The following is a 24752-nucleotide window of genomic DNA, read 5'->3' on the forward strand; positions in this document are numbered from 1 at the left end:
AATTATATATCTTATAGGCATGTATGTATATATGTATTTACATTCGTACATACCTGCAAAATTCTTCAGTCTTCAGGATCTGCATTTCCCTGCTCCTGGAGAATCTCAGCCTTCTTACAACTGTGTCTCCTACCCAACGAGACACTGCACTTCTCAACTAATCTTTACCCAATTCTTGTGCCATTTTCAGCTCCTGATTTCGCTTTTTCTACTGTACTGGGTCTCTCAGTCCTGTCTGGTGGCTAGAAAGTGCATGACTGATACAAAGAAAAAACAGAACAAAATATGGTGGTTGTACCAGGCCAATGAGAGCACAAGATATCACATTTGACTTAACATGAGCAGAATCTCCCCTGACTGCATTATGCCTCTAACTTGTGCTTTTGCTTCCAGGAGCTCGTGTAAATGCCAAGGACAACATGTGGCTGACCCCACTGCACCGGGCTGTTGCCTCCAGAAGTGAAGTGAGTGATTATCTTATGTAATCTAGTACTCCAGGCCCTAGAGAGAGAAAAATGCTTTCTGCTGAACTAGGGATTCTTGCTTGTGAACAAAGCCTTTTATTTCTAATGCAAGAGGGTTACTGAAATTGAACAGTTGGGTTTTTGGAGCACCTCCTGCATGCCAGGCATGGTGCTGGCGTTGGGGGTGACTGGAGTCATCCAAGGTGGACAGTGTGATCCTTGACTTCGGTGAGTTCTCAGTCTGGAGGGGGTGGCAAACACGTAAGCAGATAAGTACAATATCATAACTTGGTTGGAAGAGGGAGCAAACAACTGCTTGAACACAGAAGTCTTCCAAGAAGGGATGTCACCTGAGCTGGTCATTAGAGGATGCGTAGGCACTTACCAGGCCGGGGGAAGGAGGGAGGGTGGAGACAGGAGAATAAACGTGCTTGAGGACAAGGGACATGGAAATGAATGAATGGCAGGTTCAGTTGGATGTCAATGGAACAAGGAGGGTGTAGTGGAGGTAAGTCTGATAGCCGAGGCTGGGTCCCGTGGCAGAGGGCTGGGGGTCGTCTGAGCAGTGGGGTGTGGTCACAGAGAGAAGTATGAACCTCACAGCATTTGGGACCTTGTGAGGGTGAGGTGGAAGAGAGGCCACTGGGTGAATGGTGGGGCCGTGAACTGAGAAGGCAGAGGTGGAGGAGCAGGGGAAGGAAGCTAATCAGTTCCGTATGAGCATGCTGAATTTGGCAGTCATGTCACCAGAATGTACGCTCATAAGGGCAGGGATCTGTGTTTTGTTCCCGGATGTATCCCAAGCCTGGTCCGTTGTAGGTGCTCCAGAAAGAATTTACTTTGCATTCTGGAAATGCAGGTGAAGATGGTAATAGATGATCATTATTCATACAGGTGTAGCACTTCGGAACTGATAGGGTGGTCACTGAAACTATGGAAATGGGTCAGCTGGTTCAGGGAAAGTACAAGTGATAAGAAGAGAAAACCAGTGTGGGTGAAGGGTGGCGGGGAGTGCTGGTGACTGTGAGCTTTGAAACCTGGGCAGAGGGGATGCTCACCATTCAGGGAGACAAGAGGCTCTTACCTAGAAGGCACTTGTCATTGGATGACTAGGCTTTGTCGCTGATTTTACCAAATGAGTCTCCTCTGCTACCAGAGACGGTGCTATTCTCCAGGTATATCTAGGAGCAAGTGGTGTTGCTGAGGCTGCCTCCGAATGCCGCAGGTGTTGATGGCTGTCATCAGTGTCAGCTTTTCCTCTTCGGCAACTATCTGGAAATTTCACAGTACACTTGGTAGATGACAGTTCTCTCAGTGCTCATAATCTTCCGTGCTGTGCTGTGTGATTTGAGGAGTTTTTTAAGGTGTGGTTGTGTTCTCTTTCCTAGCAGCCTTCATGGAGTGAGGGAGGCAAATGATCCTAAGTTGCCCGGCTCCTACCCTGGGGAATCCAGAATCTTCTTATGGTCCCATATTTCATTTCTGTTTTACCTGGGAAAGCAGGTACAGTGGGTTGCTTGAGTTTGTATGACTAGCTTCATGAGACCAGCTCCTTTACAGAGGAGTGTTTCCTGGTCTTTTAAGACCATATGATCTTCAGTAAATTTCTTTTTAAGTATCTTTTGAAAAATATTGGTTTGTTTCCTCTTTTAACAAGAACCAGGTCTTTTAAGTTAAAAAAAAAAATTCACTAAGCACTCCTATATGCCAGGCATTGTGTTTGGGAGGCATGTAGTCTGGTGGGACAGAAAGACATAAGGCCAGATGATTTCACAACTATGTGATCTTTCCCAAGTGATCGCCCCCTTTGTTAGCTCAGCTACTTGCTTCAGTCCTCCAACACCCATTTGCAGCAAGCATCAGCTTGCCTTCTTTACGGGTCTTCAGTGTGTTTGAGTTCAGTCAACCCAACGATGGATCAATCTTTGTGCCTGAAGAAGGCATAGTTGCTTCTCTAAGGAACCAGCTCCCTCTGCAGGTTTGCTGGGGGAAAAAAAATCCCTTGCAGGTGTCTCTTGCCAGGAAGGAGTTAAATGCAAAAAGAGCCTGAGTTGTAAATATTCAGGGTCATATATAAACTTGCGAAAGAGGATGTCTTCATATTAATATCTGTCGTAACAACTTGAAGAGTTTCTTATGAAAATTGGAGTCTTTGTAACCATTGTTGGAACTGACTGTGGACATCTTCACTCCAGCACTTCACTGTGCTGAGAAGTCCTAAATTCAGATTTCTTGCTTCCTTTGAATTTGATGCTATTGCCATTACCTTGTGCCTCCCCTAAATAATAGCTGACACAAGAGAAGCAGGCTTGATGGGGAAACAGCAGAGAAGGTTTGGACTGGTATTTTGAAACATGGCTGCCAAAGGGATCTGTGCGCTCAGCGTGAGAGCTGGCACGTCTGTCCATTGCTTAGATTGGCAAACACCGGTATTACTTACATGAACATGAATTAAAAACCATTTCTTCATCAAAAGGCTTATAAACTCTGTACTGTCCTCAAAGCCTTTTGCTTCCAAACTGTAGGTAATGGATGGTTCCGGGTTCACTCGGGGAACCAGAACCACCATGAGAGATATAGGATAAGGTGTTTATTTCAGTAGTTAGACCTTCCACAATTGTGTGAGCTGCTGGAGAAGTTTGTGTCAGGCTGTCACCCTGGGTTGCCTGTGGCCATGAAGTCACTGTTAGCAGGTGGGTCTACCGTGGGGCAGGGGGGAGGCTGGATGTGAAACGGGAGAGAACAAGGACACAGTGGAAGCCCTGCCTGTCTCTCACTGCCTCAACATGTGGACTTGGGCGACTTGCAGAAGGAGCTGTGGGCTTCACCTTAGAGCTCGCAGGCACCTCGCCCGAGGATGGGAGGAACTGAGGGAGATGCCATGGGTTCTGAAGAGGCACCCGCTCTGCCCTGTGCCAGCTCGTGGCTCCAGCTGGTCGGCGACGTGCCCAGCACACCAATCAGCCTGGGCTTTCACCTGCACCTTTCACTGCCCATGAAGATTTCTCTTGTGACAAACAGGGCTGGGGAGGGGGTCCTGAGAAATGCAGTTCGAATGTAGGCTAAGTTGGCACAGTATAAATCTGCCCCTGAAATTGTTATTCTATTCTAATTACAAAGACCTTCTAGATAGTAAGTTCCTTGAAATGAGTGCCGTACCTATTGCTTGTCATTGTATTTCTAGCATCTTTCCTGCTCCGTAAACAATTGTTTTTTCTAAGTGTGCTTTTTTTTTAATTTTTAAAAAAGATTTTATTTATTTGACAGAGAGAGAAAATGAGAGAGAGAGCACAAGCAGGAGGAGCTGCAGAGGGAGAGGGGGAAGCAGACTCCCCACTGAGCAGGGACCCAGATGCGGGACTCGATCCCAGGACCCTGGGATCCTGACCTGAGCCAAAGGCAGCCGCTTAACCAACTAAGCCACCCAGGTGCCCCTAAACAATTGTTTTTTGGGCGATTCACTAAAGATTGGGTTTCTCACGTAAGCTATGCCGACGGGATTCTTGTCTAACTGCTAACGTAGAACTAGTCTGCACCACAGAGACGGCGGGTGGGAATCATCTTGCATGCATGCAAGGTACACCGATTTGAAGCTTGTTTCTGGGACTGTGGCACTGGAAGCCATTCAAACCCCGGGAACCTGCAAAATCAGGATTGAGTTTCAAAACCGTATGCAACACAGGTATCCGTATGTCAGAGAAATCAGTATAAGTCAAGACTTCTGAGCTTTCTTTCCATCTAGGCAAATTTTATGTTCTGATTTCTATGCCTGGAAAAATAATGTTCGTTGCTAAATTTATTTCCTGAGCCTGCAATAGCAATAGGAGTATCAGATCATCCTATTGATTAAACATCCACCCATGCCTGACAGAAAAACTCCTACACAGACAGGAAAGTAGATCAAGACAGGGTCATACCCTCTGAAAATCATCCAACATGCATTGGGTTCTGGAGATAAACCTTCAAGACTTTTCTTGGTACTGACAGGCTGGTCCGTGTGTATTTTCTTCTGATCCGGTCCCATGTCCTCCTCCTACCTGCGTCCTTCCCCACGTCTGGGGTTCCTAGGGAGGAGATGGCCAAACCAGTGATTGGAGCCAAGCAGCCTTGTCCCCCAGGGGCTTCACTCATGGCCCCCTCTCTCTGACTACTCCCACTGCTGAGAAGACATGAAGATAGTCTCTTGCCAGAATATTAGGCAAACATATTTTGCAATTCTCGGTAACATAGATGAGCAAGATTTGGGGCTTCCATCGAGAGCTTTCTGAAGCATTGTGAATTATTTCATATTGTTTCTCCTGTTTAGCTTATTCTTGCTGCTTTTTTTTTTCTTTTCTTGGAAAAGAGCAGCCCTAGGGGACAGGAATTAAATCCATATGAACCTGGCCAGTTTAATACATGTTTATCGAAGCCCACTCAGTGGAAGGCACTGTTATGTGTGCTAGAGGAGCCTTGAAAGGGTGCAAAGTGTGTCTTCTAGGACAGGGTATTTAGGGCAGACAACCAGGCACACAGCCTACCGTGGCCTGCGTCCAAATGCAGCCAGCCTTTCACACATGCTTTTTCTTTTAGAATGAACAGAAAGTAGCACCAAAGGAGAATTGCTGAACTTTTCACTTTCCTGTTCTGGAGGCTGCCTTTTGGCTAGCAGAGTTAAAAATGATTGCGTCCTGTCTTTAGGCTATAGAATTGAGGATGTTGTGTCCAAATATATACTGTCACAATGAACATTTATTGAGCGCTTAGTGTGCAGTATGCTGAGCACTGTTCCATTTTAACCTCTGAGCCAGTCTTTGAGACCGATAGTGCCCTTAATACTAAATTAGGAAACGTAATCTCAGAGAAGTTAGGGAATGAGCCTAATACGCCCCACCCAGTAAGTGGAGGAGCGTGTAACTCCAGAACTTGCTTTCTCTCTCTCTTTTTTTTTAAATTATGTTATGTTAGTTACCATACAGTACATCCTTAGTTTTTGATGCAGTGTTCCATGATTCATTGTTTGCATATAACACCCAGTGCTCCATGCAATACGTGCCCTCCTTACTACCCATCACCGGCCTATCCCAGTCCCCCACCCCCCTCCCCTCTGAAGCCCTCCATTTGTTTCCCAGAGTCCATAGTCTCTCTTAACCACCATGCTCGTCTGCTTCCCTCAGATCCCACGAGCACCCTGACAGATATTGTGCCAACCAATAAAATGGATCTACTTTTGTGTCTGTGCAGACAGAAGTCCTGACCCGTATAAAAATGGTTCCCAGAGCTGAACAAGATAAGCATTTTATCTTATAGTTCAAATTTTAAAACTCATGTTTCCCCCTTTCTCTGAACACATTGTCATTGTGAGCTAAATGCTAGTAGACAGGAGGATTGGAGAAATTATATGGGAGACTAGAATGTTATTGCTTTCCCTAAATTATCTTTAAGATTATAAAAAGATGATTGCATATAGAACATAGTACCTGGAATGGGAAGAAAGTAAGCATTTTATGACCTATTAGTTAGAATGTAGATGAGTGATATTCAGATTTACTGTGGGTTCCAGTCATCTGGGATGCTTGTCGCAAGTGCCTGTTCTAGAACCTCTCATCTCCAGAGATTTTCATGACGCCTAGGGTTGTGCCCAGAAATCTGCATTTTAAAAAGAAGAATCTGACGCATGTGGTCTATATACCACACTCTGAGAGCTGAGAGGGAATACTTTAGTATTTGGCCTTCCCAGTGTTGAAAGCCAGCACTTAAAAAAAAAAGAAAGATTGATTGATTGATTTTTACGTTTAAATTCAATTAATTAACATAATGTATTATTTGTTTCAGGGGTACAGGTCTGTGATTCATCAGTCTTACATAATACCCAGTGCTCATTACAACACATACCCTCCCCAGTGTCCATCACCCAGTTACCCCATCCCTCCACCCCCCTCTCCTCCAGTAACCCTCAGTTTGTTTCCTATGATTACGAGTCTTATGGTTTGTCTCCCTCTCTGGTTTCATCTTATTTCATTTTTTCCTCCAAAAGCCAGCACTTCTTGAATAGTTTCCTTTGAGTTCTTTCATATCCCAAAGTCTCCAGTGAGTCCCCTTCGTACGACTAGTTCTTAGAATAATTGTACTCTAATAATAATCCTAATAATAAAGGGCGAGTTTAATTTAATAATGACTACTTTTGGAGGAATTTTCGATTAATTGGATGAATTAGTTGGGTACCGATTTATGCAGTTCTTACAGAATATGAAATTGCTCTAATCAATAGAGGATAAAAACCCCAAATGATTTCAGTAATAGAGTAAATGCCTTCAGGACTTGAGTGCAACCTCAGGGACATCAGCCCATGGTAAATGTCTTGTTAATACTTGCATATTCTTACTTAAGAGAGTTAGCTAATGATTATACCAACATATTTATTTTATCCAAATGTATTGAGTATACAGTATGTGCAAGGCACCTGCCAGGCTTTGGGGAGACTACAGAAAGTTGTGTAAGACTCAGACTCCGGTCTAAAGCAACTTACAGTTTATACAATTTGACATGGTTTATGCCTGCAAGGACTCTGCATAGTCACAAACAATTACTTTTCCATGAGTAATTTATGACCACTTGAATGCAATGCACATTTGAGAGGGGAAAAAACAAATATTAAGGGCAACAGTTTTTAAGACACATGCACCCTGTTTCTTCTCTTTTCCATGTGCCACAGTGTATGTTTCTACTTATTACAGGGTTGGAGTGGCCTTTTGTGAAAAGAGAGAGTCATAAAAAGTAGAAATAAAGTGACTGCATATGCCATGTCCATTTCCCTTCTGTGTGACATCCCATGACAGTTCGTCCTCCTGTTATTTCCGTGACTGATACAGCACCGACTCTTGGAGAGTGTAATCCAAGAAGGTGTGCAGCCCTGAAACTGACTGCTGCCCATTCGGGAGCAACGCTGGAATCCTCACACGTGTTTACTCATTAAGAAAGAAACAAAGGCTTTGAGGGAGCATTTCTTACTGTGTGCCTTGTGTACCCATCTCAGCCTGTGAGCTTTTGTCTTAAGACTGTTGTGAAAAGAGTAAGCGTTCAGAAACGTTTAGAGCACTTTGATAGAGTCATTTCATACCTGCTAAATTTAATTAATAATAGACGAATCGAGTTCATGATTTCTCTTTGTCTTTTTTCATTTTATTATTCTACTAATTACTTTTTATTGTTTTTTTTAAAGATTTATTTATTTATCTATTTGAGAGAGAGAGAGAGAGAACACAAGTGAGAGGTACACGGGGAGAGGGAGAGAGAGAATCTCAAGCAGATTCCACCTTGAGCCTGGAGCCGGAGGCAGGGCTTGATCTCAAGACCCTGAGATCACGGCCTGAGCCGAAACCAAGAGATGGACGCTTAACTGACTGAGCCACCCAGGGGCCCCACTTTTTATTGTATTTTACAAAAGTATTGACTCATGATAGACTTGAAATAATAATTTTTTAAAAACTTGTCCTTCATCACAGGTAGCTTGGGAATCATTATTCAAGTATCTTTTCTTTTTTTTTTTTTTAAGATTTTATTTACTTATTTGACAGAGAGAGAGAGAGACAGCCAGCGAGAGAGGGAACACAGCAGAGGGAGTGGGAGAGGAAGAAACAGGCTCCTAGCGGAGGAGCCTGATGTGGGGCTCGATCCCAGAACGCCGGGATCACGCCCTGAGCTGAAGGCAGACGCTTAAGGACTGCGCCACCCAGGCGCACCTCAAGTATCTTTTCTTGATTCAGAAAGTGTTTAGCTTCCCTTCCCTCATGTTAGTTTTCTCTTTATCTTGTAAATTTCAGTCAGAGCAGGCCCCTAGGCTTTAAATTTTTAGCCATTGTGCGATAGTGGAATAGAGCGACTTCTTCTGATTACAAAAACCATTAATTTCCTAAATAGCCATAAAATTACTTTCTCTTGAAACCAAGTCAAAGTGCTTCCAAGATTAAAATTTTTGAAAGAGAAATGCAATTTTAGAAAAGGAAATTATCTTTTTAAAGCAAAGCTTTGTTTTTCCTGAAGTATTATATTAAATTTCTATTAATGTATTAAGCAGGTTTGGCAGGGTAAAACTTCAGAGTTAAAAAATTTAAATAAGGAGAGTTAACATTTAAAAATATTGATGTCAGTGTCCTTGGCCGATACTGTCCATTGAGTAAGCGGTGGCCTAGTAGAAAACACACGAGACCGCCTCTTAATGAGCCCGGCTGACCGATCACTGCCCTTGACTCCATCACCTTGCCTATAACGTGAAGCTGCCTGTCAAATGAAGGGGTCAGACCAGATGACCCCTGAGGTCTTCTTTACTTCTAATATCCCATATGTCTGTGAAGTTAATTCCATAATCATTTTAGATTACTCGTATTTTCATTAAAAAAGTTAATTTTTGGAAATTAAGTAAGATACCCTTCTTTGTATACTATTTCTTGATATAGTCCTTGTCAAGTAAGGTGAAAACTATGCAATTCATTTCCTAAGCAGATATAGAAATAAAAATGAGGAATGCCAAAGCTACAACATTTTATAGAAGTAGGTAAGTAGGCGTAGTGGTTATTCTAGGCATCCGTGAGCAACGCCAGGGAGTGTTGGTATGAGAGACAAAACAAAGGTGGTGAAGTTGGCACTCACATCGGGACTTGCTTCAAGTTCACATGAAAAGAGATTTATTAGAGACCTATCCACTTCTTTTTGTCCCCTTCTGATCAATGAACTTGAACCTTTCCTTTTCTAATTTTTTAGGTGTACCTCAGATGTTGGTCAGGGGCACCTTGCCTTCTAAACAGATATAACTGGCTGGAAACTATGTGCAGAGTCTAGTTCTCCCAACGATTCCAAAGAATTCCCGGAGACTCGAGTGTTCGTGTTCGGTTGCCTGGCTCCACAAGCCTGCTCCTGCTCTTTGTTGTGTTGATGCATCAGCTTTCCCTTCTCCCCTCGTGGCGAGCTGACTGTCTTCCCCCTCAGATGTACACCTTTGCCCTGGGGTGGAGGACCCTGGTCACTCACCTCTCTGTCCTCACCCCATCCTTCCTGTTGAGCTCCAGATGCTGCTCACTCTATTATGCTGAAAAATGCAGCTTAGTAATCCCCTCCCAAGTTCACTGTAGACCCACCGCTGCGTAGCAAGGGCTGAACACAGAGGCCTCTGATTCTTTTAACAGGACCTGCCCTCCTTGAAGACTATTTGGACTTAAAACAGTATTTTTTCTTGCTGGTAAATAACAAAATTTTATTTTAACCAGATTTGATCATTGGCAGTTTGTGGTAATTCAAACAAGGACCTAGACCAGGGGGGTCTGCAAACTTTTTCCATCAAGGGCCAGATAGTAAATATTTTAGGTTTTGATGGCTGTGTATGGTATCTGTCACAAATTCTTGACTCTGCTGTTATAATTCAGACACAGCCATAGATAATAGGTAAACAAGTAAATGAAGCTGTGTTCCAGTAAAGCTTTATTTACAAAAACATACAAAAATTTATCTGTGATTAAACTATTTTTAGAAGTATTGCACGTTGAAGAATACAGATTTTCTCCCTCGCAAACTCTGATATTACTTATTTCTATATAAACTATAACTGGCATGTAAATATGTTTTTTCTTTGTTTAACTTGTTAGTTTGTGTGAAATGCAAGTCATCCTTAAATATTCATTTAAAAGTGAGGCCTCTCCCAGGAAATACCTGATTCACCTGGTCTGAGTTCCTCTAAAAGGAATCATATTTTGTCATCTTTTAAAAAAAAGTTTTTCATGAATTCCCTGGTCTTACGTCCAAGTGGTATAAATTTGTGAAATGTTCCTGCGTATTTTGGTTTTGCTGGTCTATTCTGAATTTACATAATATGCAATGCCAAGCAAGAATCTATATAAATATGGTAAAATAATACACAAGGCGAAGATATTAAAAATGATGGTATATATTGTCATTTGCTATGAATATATGAAAAGAATTTTATACCACTTTTTTAATATCCCTTTTTATAGTATTGCTTTATGATGGTTATCTCCAGCCTTTTTGGCTCTAGCTCTGCAAAACTTTTTCAGCGTGCATCTTCAAAATATGCATCTCATTTATTTATGAATTATACATAGGAACTACTGTTATTAGCTACTATTTCAAGTAGATCACAATATACTTAGGGTGAGGCTTTTCATTTATCATAGTCTTACGTAACCACGTCACTAATAGACTCACTGTTGATTTTCCTCCGTTTTGGCCAAGCTCTTGTCAAATCTGATTAAATTTGTCATTATTTTTACCTTGTAATGTATAGAAAGCTTTTTTTTCTGCAGTTTATTTATTTATTTATTTAAATATTTTTTAAATTATATTATGTTAGTCACCATACAGTACATCCCTGGTTTTTGATGTAAAGTTCGATGATTCATTAGTTGCGTATAACACCCAGTGCACCATGCAATACATGCCCTCCTTACTACCCATCACCAGCCTATCCCATTCCCCAACCCCCTCCCCTCTGAAGCCCGCAGTTAGAAAGCTTTTACTCGGAGTAGAAGCGCAGCTCTGTGACTCCACGTTATTTACACTGGCATTTGTATTATCATCTTTAATCTGCATTTCCTGCATACACTTGCCCATCGTGGGGTGTTTGTAGTCTGAGGGTACACATCACAATCTGTAGATGGATCTGGCAGGCCCATCACTGTGTATTTCTGTGCTCTCAGAGTGGATGAACAGAGAGGACAAGCCTCACCCTCTCTGCGTGTGGAAGCCCCACTCTTCCTGGAGGGTGTCTCGGATCCTGAGGCAAGATCCTCTGTGGGGCTGACTGAGGGCACAGTGCCAACCCAGAGTTAAATACCAGCTACGGTGCTTTCCTTTGTAAAGAAAATGAATATAAATGGAGGTTCCAATAGTTTCTTCCCATATCACAATAGATTGTATGTAGCTGTCTACATAAACCTCACAATTTTTGAGACCAAAGTTGACAAAAATATCAGTTTTTTTCTTATTTAAATCTTAACTTTATATTGTGGCTTTGCTTTTCTTTTGTTTGTTCTTCGTTCACCCAGTTAGCTTTTAGAACAGTCTGGCTCATGTTTCTTTCAGTCTTCCATAGTGTTTTGCACGTAGTAGGTGAGCGTTAAGAATACACGTACATATTTCACTCTAAAATGAGCTCCAGGAATGTTTAGTAGTCATTACTTTATTGTCTTGCTGAGGATGGGTGGCATGTATCTTTATTTTCCTTTTTGGTAGTTTCAACAAATTGCTTGGGTCCTATGAGTTTCTTGTTTAGAGCATCTAAATGGAGCCATACTGTATATTTAAACTGTATTCTCTAATTTGCAAAACTGCATTTTTTTGCTCTCATTCTACTGTCCATGTTAACCATTCATCTCAATATGCATTGCTACTACTGATTCATAGAACATTTTTTTCCTTCGTTGTTTATGTCCCTGATAAAAACATTAATTTTAAGAGTTCAAATAGTCTACTATCTGAGCACTTTTATGGACCTGCATGATAAAGTAGATTGGACAGTTCAGGCCTGTAAGGAGGAATGTGGACAGGGGTAAGTTCTTGGTCCAAGAAGGGTGGCAGAAGTGTGGCACCTTTCATTGCCTTTCATTGGTTTATTGAGGCCACATTGAGAAGATGTTCATAAAGGAGTTCCACTAACTGGTTCCAGGGATGTCTCTAGAAGTAAAGAGAAACAACCAACAGTCATTCCCATCTTGAGAGAAATTCTATCATTTTCTTGATGGAACAGAAGGGTGTCCTCAACCCTAGCTGTACAACAAAGTCCCATGGGGGCTTTACAGAAATTCTGAGGCCAGTTAGAATCTCGTGTGGCAACAGCCATCTGTATTTTTTTTTTTAAAGTAGGCTCCACGCCCAAGTGTGGAGCCCAACAGAGGACTCAAACTCATGACCCTGAGATCAAGACCTGAGCTGAGATCAAGACTCAGACACTTAACCGACTGAGCCACACAGATGCCCCAGCCATCTGTATTTTTAAGAGCTCCCCAGGTGATTCCATTGCCCAGCCAAGGTTCAGAGTAATAGTTCAAGAGGTGAATAAGCTGATTAGGTCAATAGAAGGAAAACAAAAAGTGTAAGTCTCAGTAAAGGTGAAGGGACTCAACAGTAGAAAAGAAGTTACCCCACTATAACATGGAAAAAGTTGGGTAAGATGGAACAGTTTTATAGCTTCGGGTTGAGGTGGGAATAGACATCTTCCCTTGACTGCTCTTGATCACGCAGTGAGGGTTAAGATGTTGGCTGTGAGAACCAAAGATTTATAAACTGATCCAAGAATGTCTAAAGGGCTTTGAGGCCTGTGGCTCTGGAAGATGGAGGCTCATTGACAAACACCTTCAAGTTTAGATGATCTTTGGGGGCCTTTTGACCTATGGCTATTTTACCCTGGCGTGTGCACTTGCACACGAGTGCTCTCATTTGCCCTAAGGGTACTTTACACCCTGTTAAGAAACCTTATGCTTAGAAGGTTTATTTGGTTTTGGAGATGTGCCCGGGCTCTTGGCCTAACAAAGAAAGAAAGCGAATCGTTTTCGTCTGTGCCACTCTCTTGATCTTTATCACATTCTGCCTTGCTTTTCTCAGAATATACATCTTGAGCCAGCCTGTGAGGGCACGGAGCCTTCCCCTCCTGTACTTCCAGGGTCTGGTAAAGCGTCTTCTACCCAGTAAGCATTGATCGCCCATTTGTCAGTGACCCCTGCAAACTCCACTCTGTTGCAGGAAGCAGTGCAAGTACTGATCAAGCACTCGGCTGATGTCAACGCGAGGGACAAGAACTGGCAGACCCCGCTGCACGTGGCGGCTGCCAACAAGGCGGTCAAGTGTGCAGAAGTGATCATTCCCCTGCTGAGCAGCGTCAACGTCTCCGACCGAGGGGGGCGCACGGCCTTGCACCACGCTGCTCTGAATGGCCACGTGGAGGTGAGTGCCATCCAGACTGGGAACGAGAAATCTCCGTAGAGACTCTCTTAGCCCCGGGTGGAACCTAAGCTTCCCACTGAGGTGTTTAGAGAGTGTGATGCTACTATCTGCACGCCAAACCTTAGGCAATGACAGCTATTTTTAAATGTACAGCCTGCGGGTTGAAAAAGTAGCTGCCGCCTGGGTCTTCTGCTCTGATATACATGCCACAGCGTTGTCTGTGACATCGGCTTCCTACTGTGCTTGAACTCCAGGTCACTGACCTGCCTTTGGCTTTGATGTTAATTTGACTCAGATTATCTGCATGTTGGTTTTCTTTCAGATGGTCAATTTACTCTTGGCCAAAGGAGCAAACATCAACGCATTTGACAAGAAGGACCGGCGTGCTCTGCACTGGGCGGCCTACATGGGTAAGGGTTCCCTTCGCGGAGAGAAGGGTGCAGACACTTGTGACCAAAGAAGCCGTGGGCCTGTCGCTGAGCATGCAGGTTTTCTCTTGGGTGAGCCTGACTTCTTACCCGGCTCAGGACCCCACTGAGTTAAGATTTGGTCCACTTTCCTGGCATGCGTAGAGCACTCTGGTTAGACGGTGGCTCTGTCAGAGACTGATTTACCCCACAGACTGGGGCAGCGGGGATGAGTCATGGCCTGGACCTCATTGAATATGTTTCAATACAGACTGGAAAGCAGCACAAATGGTGTGTCTTTTAACTTGTTATGGCAGCAACATAAAGTGTTTTAAAAAGAATGAGGACTGGCTAGCAAAGCCAGGACGTAAATTCCATTTGTCCTTTAGTTTATAAATAGTTTTGAAAGAAACAAAGAGGAAGGAAGGCCCACCCCCGGCTGATGTGTAGGTTGAAGTGACGAGAGAACGTGGATCATCCTGCTACTCTCCTGCCTGCGAAGCTGGCCTTGCAGGTCTCGCTTCTGCCGGCCGGGCTGGGAGAGGTGAAGGAAGGGGTTGCAGTGCTGTGTTCTTCTTTTTCACTTTTGTTGGCACAAATCCCGCCGACAAATGATAGGCCTCATCGAGTTTAATCTCAGCGTAGACTTGAGAGAAATGAAGAACTGAGATCCTTCCTTTGTGTTTCTAACCAGAGAACGTCCTGCAATTGGAAAAGCAGGTGGGATCTTATCAGCCCCAAGTTATAAACCACCTGAAAGCCCATCGGCCAGAGATTGTGTTGGTGAATGGTAAAGAGCTGCCCAATGGGACACTGTGCAGGAACTACAGTGATGATGTCATTAGTATTTATTAACATAGAAAGATTCTGTGATATGTTAAGTAAAAACAGATCATAACACAGTATGGGTAATATGATCCTCATTTTTGTAAAAAAATAAAACTGCAATATAGACAATCTGGGATATATTATATGCTGAACTGTTAGCTGAGTATCTCAAGGGATTAGCGATTATGGATGGTTTTGGTTTCCTTTTAACACCTTTTTGCCTTTTCCGAATCCATTTTTACAAGCATACAGGCCTTTTATTATCATAAATAGCAATAACATTAATGGTGAGGAGAAAAAAAGAATGGGTTGGGTAGGGAGGAAATAAATGATGTGGCTGTGGATGAGTCTGATGGATATTTGGGATTAAAAAACCAGAACCGTAAGATTTTGCAAGCATGATCATTTTTGTTTAAAGACAATGTGGACTTTGGAGCTGACGGAAGCAGATTGGACGTCTGCATGGTACCTGCAGGACTGGAGTCAGGGGACATTGGCCAGACTGTTGTTTATGCAGAGCACACACTAGACTAGTGTGCGATGGGACTCAAAGAACCTGGGGTTTCAAGTTTGTTCTTTGCTGATGTGCAGTTAAAACATTTGCATAGAATTGCTTTAAAGAAGTAAAGTCATTATTTTGTGTGTCATCAGGATACAAATAGGAAAAAAATATATAGATGACTATCTTTAAGGAATAAAGGACAAAACCAGGACAAAAGACAAAAGGTAGCACCACTTAAGATAGCACCACTAGTAATTGAAAATAATTTTTCTACATACGAGTTTGGGGGGGGAATGTTAAATTTTAATAAAACAAGCCATGACCAAGCCCCCCCCTCTCTATCTCACATACACATCCAACTCTCTCCCCCCATTGAACACACCTCTCTCTCCATCTCTCTCTTTCACACACACACACACACACACACACACACTTAGACCCTCCCCCGTACACATCTTAGACCCTTAGAATCAGTACTTATCGTCTACCCCTCAATTATCAACCACATTTACAACATTGACCCAAAACAATCTTTAATCAGAATATAGAGGACAAATATATTTATTGTACTCTATACAGTAAGATAGAGTACAAAGGAAAATATTCTAGAAAATATGCCAACAGGAGTTGAAACTGGAAGGGTTTCTGTTTAGCCAGTAATCACAAAAATACTTTTAAGTTGAACCATATGAAATTGTCATTTTTGAGGTCCAAAAAAAAAAAAAAAAACGCAGCAGCAATTTCAGATGCTTTAACAATAATGTGGACTTATTCTGATTAATTAATTTTTTTCTTTCATTAATTTTTTCCAAACCAAATTGTCATTGTTGGACTTTACAGTAAGGAATGGCAACTGCTTTTAAAAGCATTGCTTTCATTTTACCGTCATTCTTTTTTAGGCTGTGGTACTATCATATTGTCAGGACCTTCTTCTTGTTTAAAATGTTGGTGGTAGTGAAAGCTAATGGCGATAATGTAGGTGGAGTAAATCGTCCACTTATCCTGAAAAGGTTACCCACGTTTTCTGCTGCTTTGTTCATGAAGGCCACCTGGACGTCGTGGCGCTGCTCATCAACCACGGCGCGGAAGTGACTTGTAAGGACAAGAAGGGTTACACGCCCCTGCACGCCGCCGCCTCCAACGGACAGATCAACGTTGTCAAACACCTCCTGAATCTGGGGGTGGAGGTGAGCTGTGATGAATGCACCAACTCGTGGGTTTTCTAATGTTGGGTTTTGGGGTTTTGGTTTTTTTTTTAAAGATTTTATTTATTTATTTGAAAGAGAGCATGAGAGAGAAAGCACACAAGCAGGGGAAACGGCAGACTCCCCGCTGAGCAGGGAGCCCAGTGCAGGGCTCCATCCCAGGACCCTGGGATCATGACCTGAGCTAAAGGCAGACGCTTAACCGACTGAGCCACCCACGGGCCCCTGTGGGTTTTCTGTTGTTTTTATTTTATTTTTATTTATTTATTTATTTATTTTTTGCTCTAATGTATTTTTTTTTTTTTTTTTTTAAATTATTTTTTTTATATTATGTTAGTCACCGTACAGTACATCCCCGGTTTCCGATGTAAGGCTCGATGATTCATCAGTTGTGTATAACACCCAGTGCACCATGCAATACGTGCCCTCCTTACTACCCATCACCAGCCTATCCCATTCCCCCACCCCCCTCCCCTCTGAAGCCCTCAGTTTGTTTCTCAGAGTCCATAGTCTCTCATGCTTCATTCCCCCTTCTGATTACCCCCCCTTTCTTTATCCCTTTCTTCCCCTACCGATCATCCTAGTTCTTATGTTCCATAGATGAGAGAAATCATATGATAGTTGTCTTTCTCTGCTTGACTTATTTCACTTAGCATATATCCTCCAGTGCCGTCCATGTTGCAGCAAATGTTGAGAACTCGTTCTTTCTGATAGCTGAGTAATATTCCATACTGGCTGAGGAGTGGGGCTTCTATAGCTCTGGGGACCACTAGTCATATAGAGGTCATGTGATCCAAACTGAGCATTAGAAATAGTAATCCAGTCACAGAACAGCAGAGACAGAAAATAGGTAGGAAAAAATTGCATATATGATGACATAAAATTTAAAATGTTTAGCATAAAACAAAACCACAAAAACAACAAACCCTAAATATACAAAAATTGAAAGAGGAACAACTAAGAGAAATTTTTCTACATTATACATGATAAGCCAAGATTTACTTTATTTAATATATAAAGAGCTCATATAAACTCCAAAAGAAAAGTCTGATAACCTACTAGAAAATATTGTGTAAAAGCAAGTCAAAGAGAGAGAAAACAATATCCATTAAACCTGAAAAATATTCAGTATTATTAGTAAATTAGAAAAATACAAACTAATGACAAGTATATTTGCTTGTGATTGGCAAATATGAAAAGACTGGTAATACCTAGTATTATCAGTGAAAGAATTAATATGCAATAAGTAAATATCTAATTTTTTAATTTTAAAAAGTTATATCTGGGTATATGCATAGAAAGAGAAAAAGACTTGGAATGTATACCAGTATATTATCACTGCAGAGAGGCAAAATTATGATTTGGATTTGTAGTTCATCTTTATATATTTGTTTTATTTTCTGATTGTGATACATCAGCATGTTATTTTTATATCCAGGTGAAAAAGAACCATTTTTATTTTTATAAAAACAAAGCCTGGTGCAGTGGACCTAGACAGAGGACAATTAGAAAATAACTGGAAGTCAGTAAAACTCATCTAGATAAGAGGTAATTGAGGACAGAGGGGATGGCAGCCAACAGAGAGAGAGGCTTTGCAGAAAGAAAATCAATGAAATTTGCGTGGATAGGAGTGGAGGAGTTGAAGACAAGTGTAAGAACTGACATCTGGTTCAGAGGTGACAGAGCATAGGGTTAGTGTCAGTTCTGAGGCTAGGCGCTCGACTCAATCCTAGCCTTGACTTTCAATAATATATAATCAGAAACAACCTCTCTGGGTGTCTGTTTATCTGTAAAATTGGGGAAACAGTAACATCTTCATGGAACACTGAGGGATTACACAAGTCATCTCCCACATAAAATTACTTAGACGGTTCAGCAGCGTGGAAGCACTCAGTAAATGAGTTGTTAGAGGAGGGATGTCAGGAGAAAGAATAGGCTTAGGAGGTAAAACTGATAAGTTTAGTTTTTGGAGAAGGTGATTTTGAGCCTTTGGTACAGCCAAATCTGAGAAAACCAATAAGGGAACATGCAAAGCTCCAGGCGTGGGAGAGCAGAAGAGAAGAGAAGAAAACTTAGCTTCCTCATTCACACAGAGGTGATGGATCTTGGAGGCTGGAAAGGATGAGGTCACCAAGAGGGACAGGCAAGGAGAGAGGTACGTTATAGCATGAGGTGGAGAAAGGGATGGAGGGTGCCAGGATCCCTTTAGTCTTAAGATCGGGAGGAAGGAGGAAGAGCCAGAAATGGATGAAAAAAGAAGAGTTAGAGAAAATAGAAAAGGAAGTGGAGAGGAGTATAATGTCTTCATGGAGGTAGAGAATAGGTAGAAATGAAGAGAATAGATAAAGAGAATTTCAGAGTTTCATATCTTGTAAGGAGCCCATCCAGGGTCCTAAATGGGGAGTAAGGGAAGGTCTAGCCGGGACATCAAGAGACCAAGGAACTATAACCAAGGTGAGAAGTGTCATCATGGTGTTGAAGTCACAGAGGATGGTGGTGAGAGGACAGGAGGTTAACAGGTGGCCAAACTGGCAGTGTTCCAACTTGTGAAAGATATCGCCATGCTGGTATATGAAGGACATCCTTCACCTCCAAAGAAAGAAAATTGTTACTGAAGTTAAATAAAGTAGCTCTCTTCACCAGCTTTCACCTAATTAATTCAGGGTTGTCTGAGTGTCTCCATTCCCCCCTTTGAAAACATGCCGCCTGATGCTCTCAGTGTGCCTGACAGCAAGGCTAGAAGGCCACTTTCTGGAACACCCACCCACTTCCCCCAGTTAACTGACTAGTGCTCAGTTCAGATTGGTTGAGGGATGCCAACTATATGGGTTTATGACAGCCTTCTTCCCCATAAATTAGACCGGAAAGCATGCTACTTAATTTTAATAATTAATTTTTCCCATAGACTGCTAATCATCAATAGAATGAGAAATACCTTTCTTAAAATCTGAGACTTAGGTTTTTAGTATCTGATCTGCATAAATGGGACTTGGTGAAAGTCTAGCCATCTCCCTCAGTCTCCTTTCATCTCCCTCTGTTTCGTCCTCGAGTTTCCTTCTCTCGAATCCTCCTCCTTCACGATTCCAGATGCGCTCTGGAGGCACGGATTTTCTAACATATTCCGTAGAGCCGTTTTGTCTGACTCTGAGGTAGCTTTTTAATTGAAGTTGTTATCTCTCTGTACCACATTGCTCCTCTGGATTTTCAAAGTGTTTGTAGATCCCAAGACAATTTGTTTAGATTTCCAAGGAAATAGCATATTGAAATGTAGCCAGTACCCACCCACATGTCCACTTTGTTTTCCTCTCTCCTCACAAAGTACTACAAGGGATGTCTTCAGGAGCAATTACAAGACGATGGAGAGAGAAGGAAGGATATGTGTCCTGTGCACATTTCACAGCCCTTCATTTTGCTTAGATCGACCATGGGCCTGTTCTCTGACTTTGTAATGTTGGCTTGATTGTGCTAAGTAGTAATGACACAGTACTTTATACAATAATCCACTGAAGGTTCACTTGTATTTTGCAAATAGGAAGAGCATGAGAAGATACAAAATAATTTTCTTCTCCATTACAGACTACATCATAATTCCAGTAACATCCCAAAGCTCTTTCTAGGAGCATTCAAAAGTTAAAGAAGGCACTAAATACATAGCTACTCCAAATACTACTTCTAGATGGATTCAGAGATTACCTCTTGCCAGTTGCCTACCTCCCGGTCACTAACATTCAGACTGCCCATGGTCTGAATTCTTTCTGTCCCTGGGCCCTTAGGCTGTGTGGCCCTCAGCACACTGCGGCTGAAGTCCATCACACATCTTCTGAAGGGAACCAGCCCTTCTTTATAGGTCCAGGTCCAAAATATAGAATGAGTTGTACTGCAGAGTCTGAAGGTGAAAACTAGAACAGGCAAGAGAGAGAAAAGCAGTGATAAGGGCATTAGGCTTGGATATTTGGAGAGGATGTGAAGAAAAAGGAGAGGAATTAATGAGAATCAACCATGTACCATCTCTGGCCTTTAGAACCATTTAAAGAATTGGACTACATATGGCTTTTGGCAAATTAGGGTTTTAGATTTGCTCTTCCCTTGAATCAGGAAGGCCTCTTGGGTTTCTGACACATTCCCCACAACCCCAAAAGGTTGGCCTTAATGTTATCTTATAGAGGCTCTATTGCCTTCTAGTAGGGCCTCTGAGCTGTGTGACTCCAGGAAGCACATGCCACAGACAGCACAATGCCTTCAAGTTCCTGGGTGGTAACAACGTCTATGAGTTTAGGGAGGTTTGGGGGATGTTGGAGGAGGAGGAAAGAAGGTATTTGGTGTGAAAGGCATGGATGGATTTCCGAGGAGAATGGTGGTCAAGGAAATTGAAATACTCCATTTAGTTGAAGGGTAATCTTCCTTGAAGGATGTTGAATTCTGCTCTGAAAGAGTACTAATATTCATAAAATATTCTTTTTTTTTAAAGATTTTATTTATTTATTTGACACACAGAGAGAGAGCAACAGGGGAGCAGCAGAGGGGAGAGGGAGAAGCAGACTCTCCGCTGAACAGGAGCCTTACTTCAGGGGCTTGATCCCAGGACCGCAGAATCATAACCTGAGCTGAAGGCAGATGCTTAACCGATTGAGCCACCCAGGCACCCCATCGTAAAATATTCTTAATCTTTTTGGTTTTCCTTCGTGACCATGGCTAAGCGAGCCTAAACCAATAGAAGGGCTTCTTGCTTAATTAAAATCTCAAAATAACAAAATTTTCCAAGACAAAATCTCAAAATAACAACTAATGGGAAAATCACTCTAGAAATAGGAAAGAGACTAGAAATTAAGAAAAAGTCTTATAAAAGCAAAGCTTTGAATAAGAGGGAAGAATTGAATATATTCTTCACTTTGACAATGCAAAGGAAGGAATGTTTTGTCCTTGTCTGAAGTTCCTAAAACAGCAGTAACACAAGTCCCCCGTGTGATAAATTTCTCAGGGAGATAATGGAACTCAGTAGGATCCCTGGTCTCAACCTGAATATCCTGAGTTCTAACTTGTAAAGACTAAACAAAAGGTATTATCCTCTGACCTTCATTAGTTTCCAATGGCTTTTGAAATAGCAAGTTCTTTTACATCAAACCATGTAAGCACAACTGTTCCAAAACGGCTCCGTGATATTCTCAATGCTTCCTGTCCTCCCTCCCCACCTCCTCTGCCACCATATCCCTCAGGGAAAACCAGCTCAGGACTGGACTCAGTGGTAGATGAACCCAGGAAAGAATAGATCCCATATAGCTGTGCTTTATATTTTACAAAATTTGGTCGTCTGTATTTATTTGCCCTGTTACCAAAGGCACAAGCACTCCATGGGACAAAAGGGCGTGCTGTTTGCCTTCCTGAAATAGAACCAGCTTTGTAAACTGCATGCCACAGAAACGGGTTACTTCTGCTTTGGCTGGCTGGCTGCAATTTAGGTAGTTACTACCAAGTTGGTGGTTATTCCCGCGTAAAGCCTTTAAGCTATTTTCTAGACATGGAAAGTTCTTAGCTAAATATTTATAAAAGATATTATCTAAGCACTCAAATATTTATGGCTTTATATATATTTAACTAATATAATTAGTTGTGTTTTCAATTAAACTTAAGAACAATATTGGAGCAAAATTTAAAGAAATAGCACCACCTAGGGACTGGTTAACGTCAGGCCGGCGACTTCTGTAATTGTGTCCCTAGTCTCTTGGTTGCTGCTCCTTTTCCTTTAAAACTACCATTTCAGTAAAGCTTCAAGCTTACTTCCGTCTTCCTTTCTCAATCTTTTCTGACTCTGGTTATAATCATATTAGATGAGAAAAGATCCTATTCTTCCCCATCTACCTGATGACTTTTCACTAGAAAGATTATTTTCAATCGATGCACTTACCGTTCTGATTAACTCTTTCCTTGGCAAAGATTGTGCACAACTCCTTTCTTCCTTTCTAAGAAATAGACTTACAGGATATAATAAAAATTCTTCTGTTAAACCTTCTTTGGTTTTATGTATTTTCCAACCCCTCAGTCTAAAGCAGTGTCTCCCAAACATTAACGTGCTGTACAGGTTAGATATGGGGATCCCTTTACCCAGTTCTGACTCAGTGGCCTGGGTTAGGGGGACAGAACTCACATTTTTAAAATAATTTTTATTTTGTTATATTAGTCACCATACAGTACATCCCCAGTTTTTGATGCAATGTTCCATGATTCATTATTTGCATATAATACCTAGCCACTTTAACTCTGTTTCTGTTGGTGCTGCTCAACCCTGCAGCGTCCCGGGATGTGCGCCCCACACCCGGCGTCCCAGCCCTCACTTCCAGGGCCGGCGCGTCTCTGTCCTTTGTGTTTCTAACGCCGCCAGCCGCCCCCGCGCGCTCCGGAAGCTCCCGGTCTCAGTCTGGATCCAGTGAGCGCACCGGGATTCCGGTGTTCCGCGAGATGCCTGGTGGCGCGCGCGCACCCGGCTCACGGTCTCAGTCTGCTGTTTTGCGGGTGCCGTCTGCAAGCCCGCCTGCTCCCCTGTGCAGGTGGCTACTGCTTCCTGGCGCCCGAACGCGGCGGCTCCCTCCCCCTTCCGTTTATCTTCCGATATCTGTGCACAGTTTCATGGCTCCCCGCTTCGTACCTCAATACTCAGTGCTGGAGATGTTCTTTTGTAGAGATCCAGATGCATCTTCCTGCATCTCAGGCTGGTTCCGTGGTTGTTTAGGCTGGTCTGGTACCTATCCAGCTCGACTCCGGGGGACCGGCTGAAAAAGGTGTCTCCTACTCCTCCGCCATCTTAACTCCTCCTCCTCTGTTGTTTTTAAATTAAATCCTGTTTGCATTTTAATTCAAGAGGGTAAAAACCACCTTATTTTCTAGCATCCTATCTTTTTGAGTTTCTGGGGGCAACTGGTGAAGGGCAATGCAGGCATACAGCAAGTAATGAAAAACCAGAAACAGGCTAAGTTTCTGTATCAACATAGAGAAATATTTAAATGTATATATTGCATGTAATACATATTAGTCATTTTTTAGACAAGCTAGGGTTCTTCATCCTACCTTCAGCATTTAGCCTTCTAAATTGTGGTGTATGGGCGCCTGGGTGACTTAGTCAGTTAAGTGTCTGACTCTTGATTTTGGCTTGATTTCGGGGTCCTGGGATCGAGCTCGCATTGGGCTCCTTGCTGAGCATGGAATCTGCCTAAGATTCTCTCTCTCCCTCTGCCCCTCCCCCACCCCAACAACAAGTGCAGTAAAGAGACTCCAGTGATTTTACCTGCCCTGTGTTGGACTCATTTGCAGATCGACGAAATCAACATCTATGGAAACACAGCCCTTCACCTGGCCTGCTACAACGGGCAGGATGCTGTAGTTAACGAGCTGACTGACTACGGTGCTAATGTGAACCAGCCCAACAACAGCGGGTTCACCCCTCTGCATTTTGCTGCTGCCTCCACACATGGTGCTTTGTGTCTTGAACTATTAGTAAACAACGGGGCAGATGTTAATATCCAGGTACGACACTCTTTGTCTCTCTCTGTGCTACATACCTTTGCATTGAGCGTCCGTTGGAGCAAAATCAACTCTTGTAAATGAGGTTTTAGAATCAGAACTCTGAGTCCCTTGCCTCCCACAGCCTTGTCCTGTATTGGCATGCTGTAGAAATGTAGCTGTGTCATTACTGCAGAAGTGGTAGGACCAGCTGGAAGGCACTGAGGTTCTAGCCACATGCTTTTGGTGGCTTAGTGAATGTTCTAGAGCACATACTGTGTCTCAGGGATGTTGACGTGGCCTAGTTTCTAACACTGAGGTGAATGTTGAGCTGATATGGCAGAGCTGCTGAGCATCAAAGGAAAGCCTAATCCAGTGATCTCAGGCCTGTTCCTAACCCTGGCATGGCCCACCAAGGAGTTTCTCAGACACTTTCCAATAGTAAATCCTAGGTAGTGACTGTAGTAATGTATCCTTGACCTAATAGTGGTCAACTGGGCCTAACAGTCTTTATTCAGCAAACTTACTGAAGTCTATCTGGTGCCCTCTGTTTGGTTCTGAGGGAGTACTCCAAGATGAGATGTGAACTCTGCTCTCAAGGAATTTACAGAACAGTAAGGAAATAGTGTGCGCAGATTCTCACAAGACGAGAGAATGTGATGAGTGGCATGAGAGAGTAATAGAGCATTGCAAAGTATAAGAAGCAAGTCAACACTTGCTTCCTGCTTGGGGATCAAAAATGAAGCTTGCTTTTGAGATGAAGAGAGATAGAGAGACTCTGAGAGAGGGCATTCCAGATAGAGAGAACTGCATGAACAAAGGCTTTGGGAGTTCCAAATAGGAAAAGCTCTGGGTAGACTCTAGGCTAGTAGTTAGCTCACCGTGACAGAGAACCAAGAGGTAATGGAATATCCTTCCCTGCACAAGG

The 24752-nt window shown here is 42.6% G+C and overlaps 1 protein-coding gene across 8 annotated transcripts in view; it reads left to right on the forward strand.

Annotated features, from left to right (window-relative positions):
- The window catches only part of ANKRD44 (ankyrin repeat domain 44), a 346132-nt gene that overhangs the window by 163697 nt on the left and 157683 nt on the right, over positions 1-24752 (forward strand). For 7 of the 8 annotated variants that reach the window (XR_005837939.1, XR_005837942.1, XM_040642458.1 and 4 more), the window contains exons 4-8: positions 394-464; positions 13191-13391; positions 13714-13801; positions 16173-16315; positions 23636-23848. Coding sequence is in view for 6 of the 8 variants with exons in the window: in XM_040642458.1 (XP_040498392.1) it covers positions 394-464; positions 13191-13391; positions 13714-13801; positions 16173-16315; positions 23636-23848 (716 nt within the window). In the remaining 2 variants the exon portion in view is untranslated. The remainder of the gene's footprint in view (positions 1-393; positions 465-13190; positions 13392-13713; positions 13802-16172; positions 16316-23635; positions 23849-24752) is intronic. The other variant, XM_008687301.2, reaches the window with a different exon arrangement.

Source organism: Ursus maritimus, unplaced genomic scaffold (assembly GCF_017311325.1).
Source record: "Ursus maritimus isolate PB19 unplaced genomic scaffold, ASM1731132v1 scaffold_1, whole genome shotgun sequence".
NCBI lineage: Eukaryota > Metazoa > Chordata > Mammalia > Carnivora > Ursidae > Ursus > Ursus maritimus.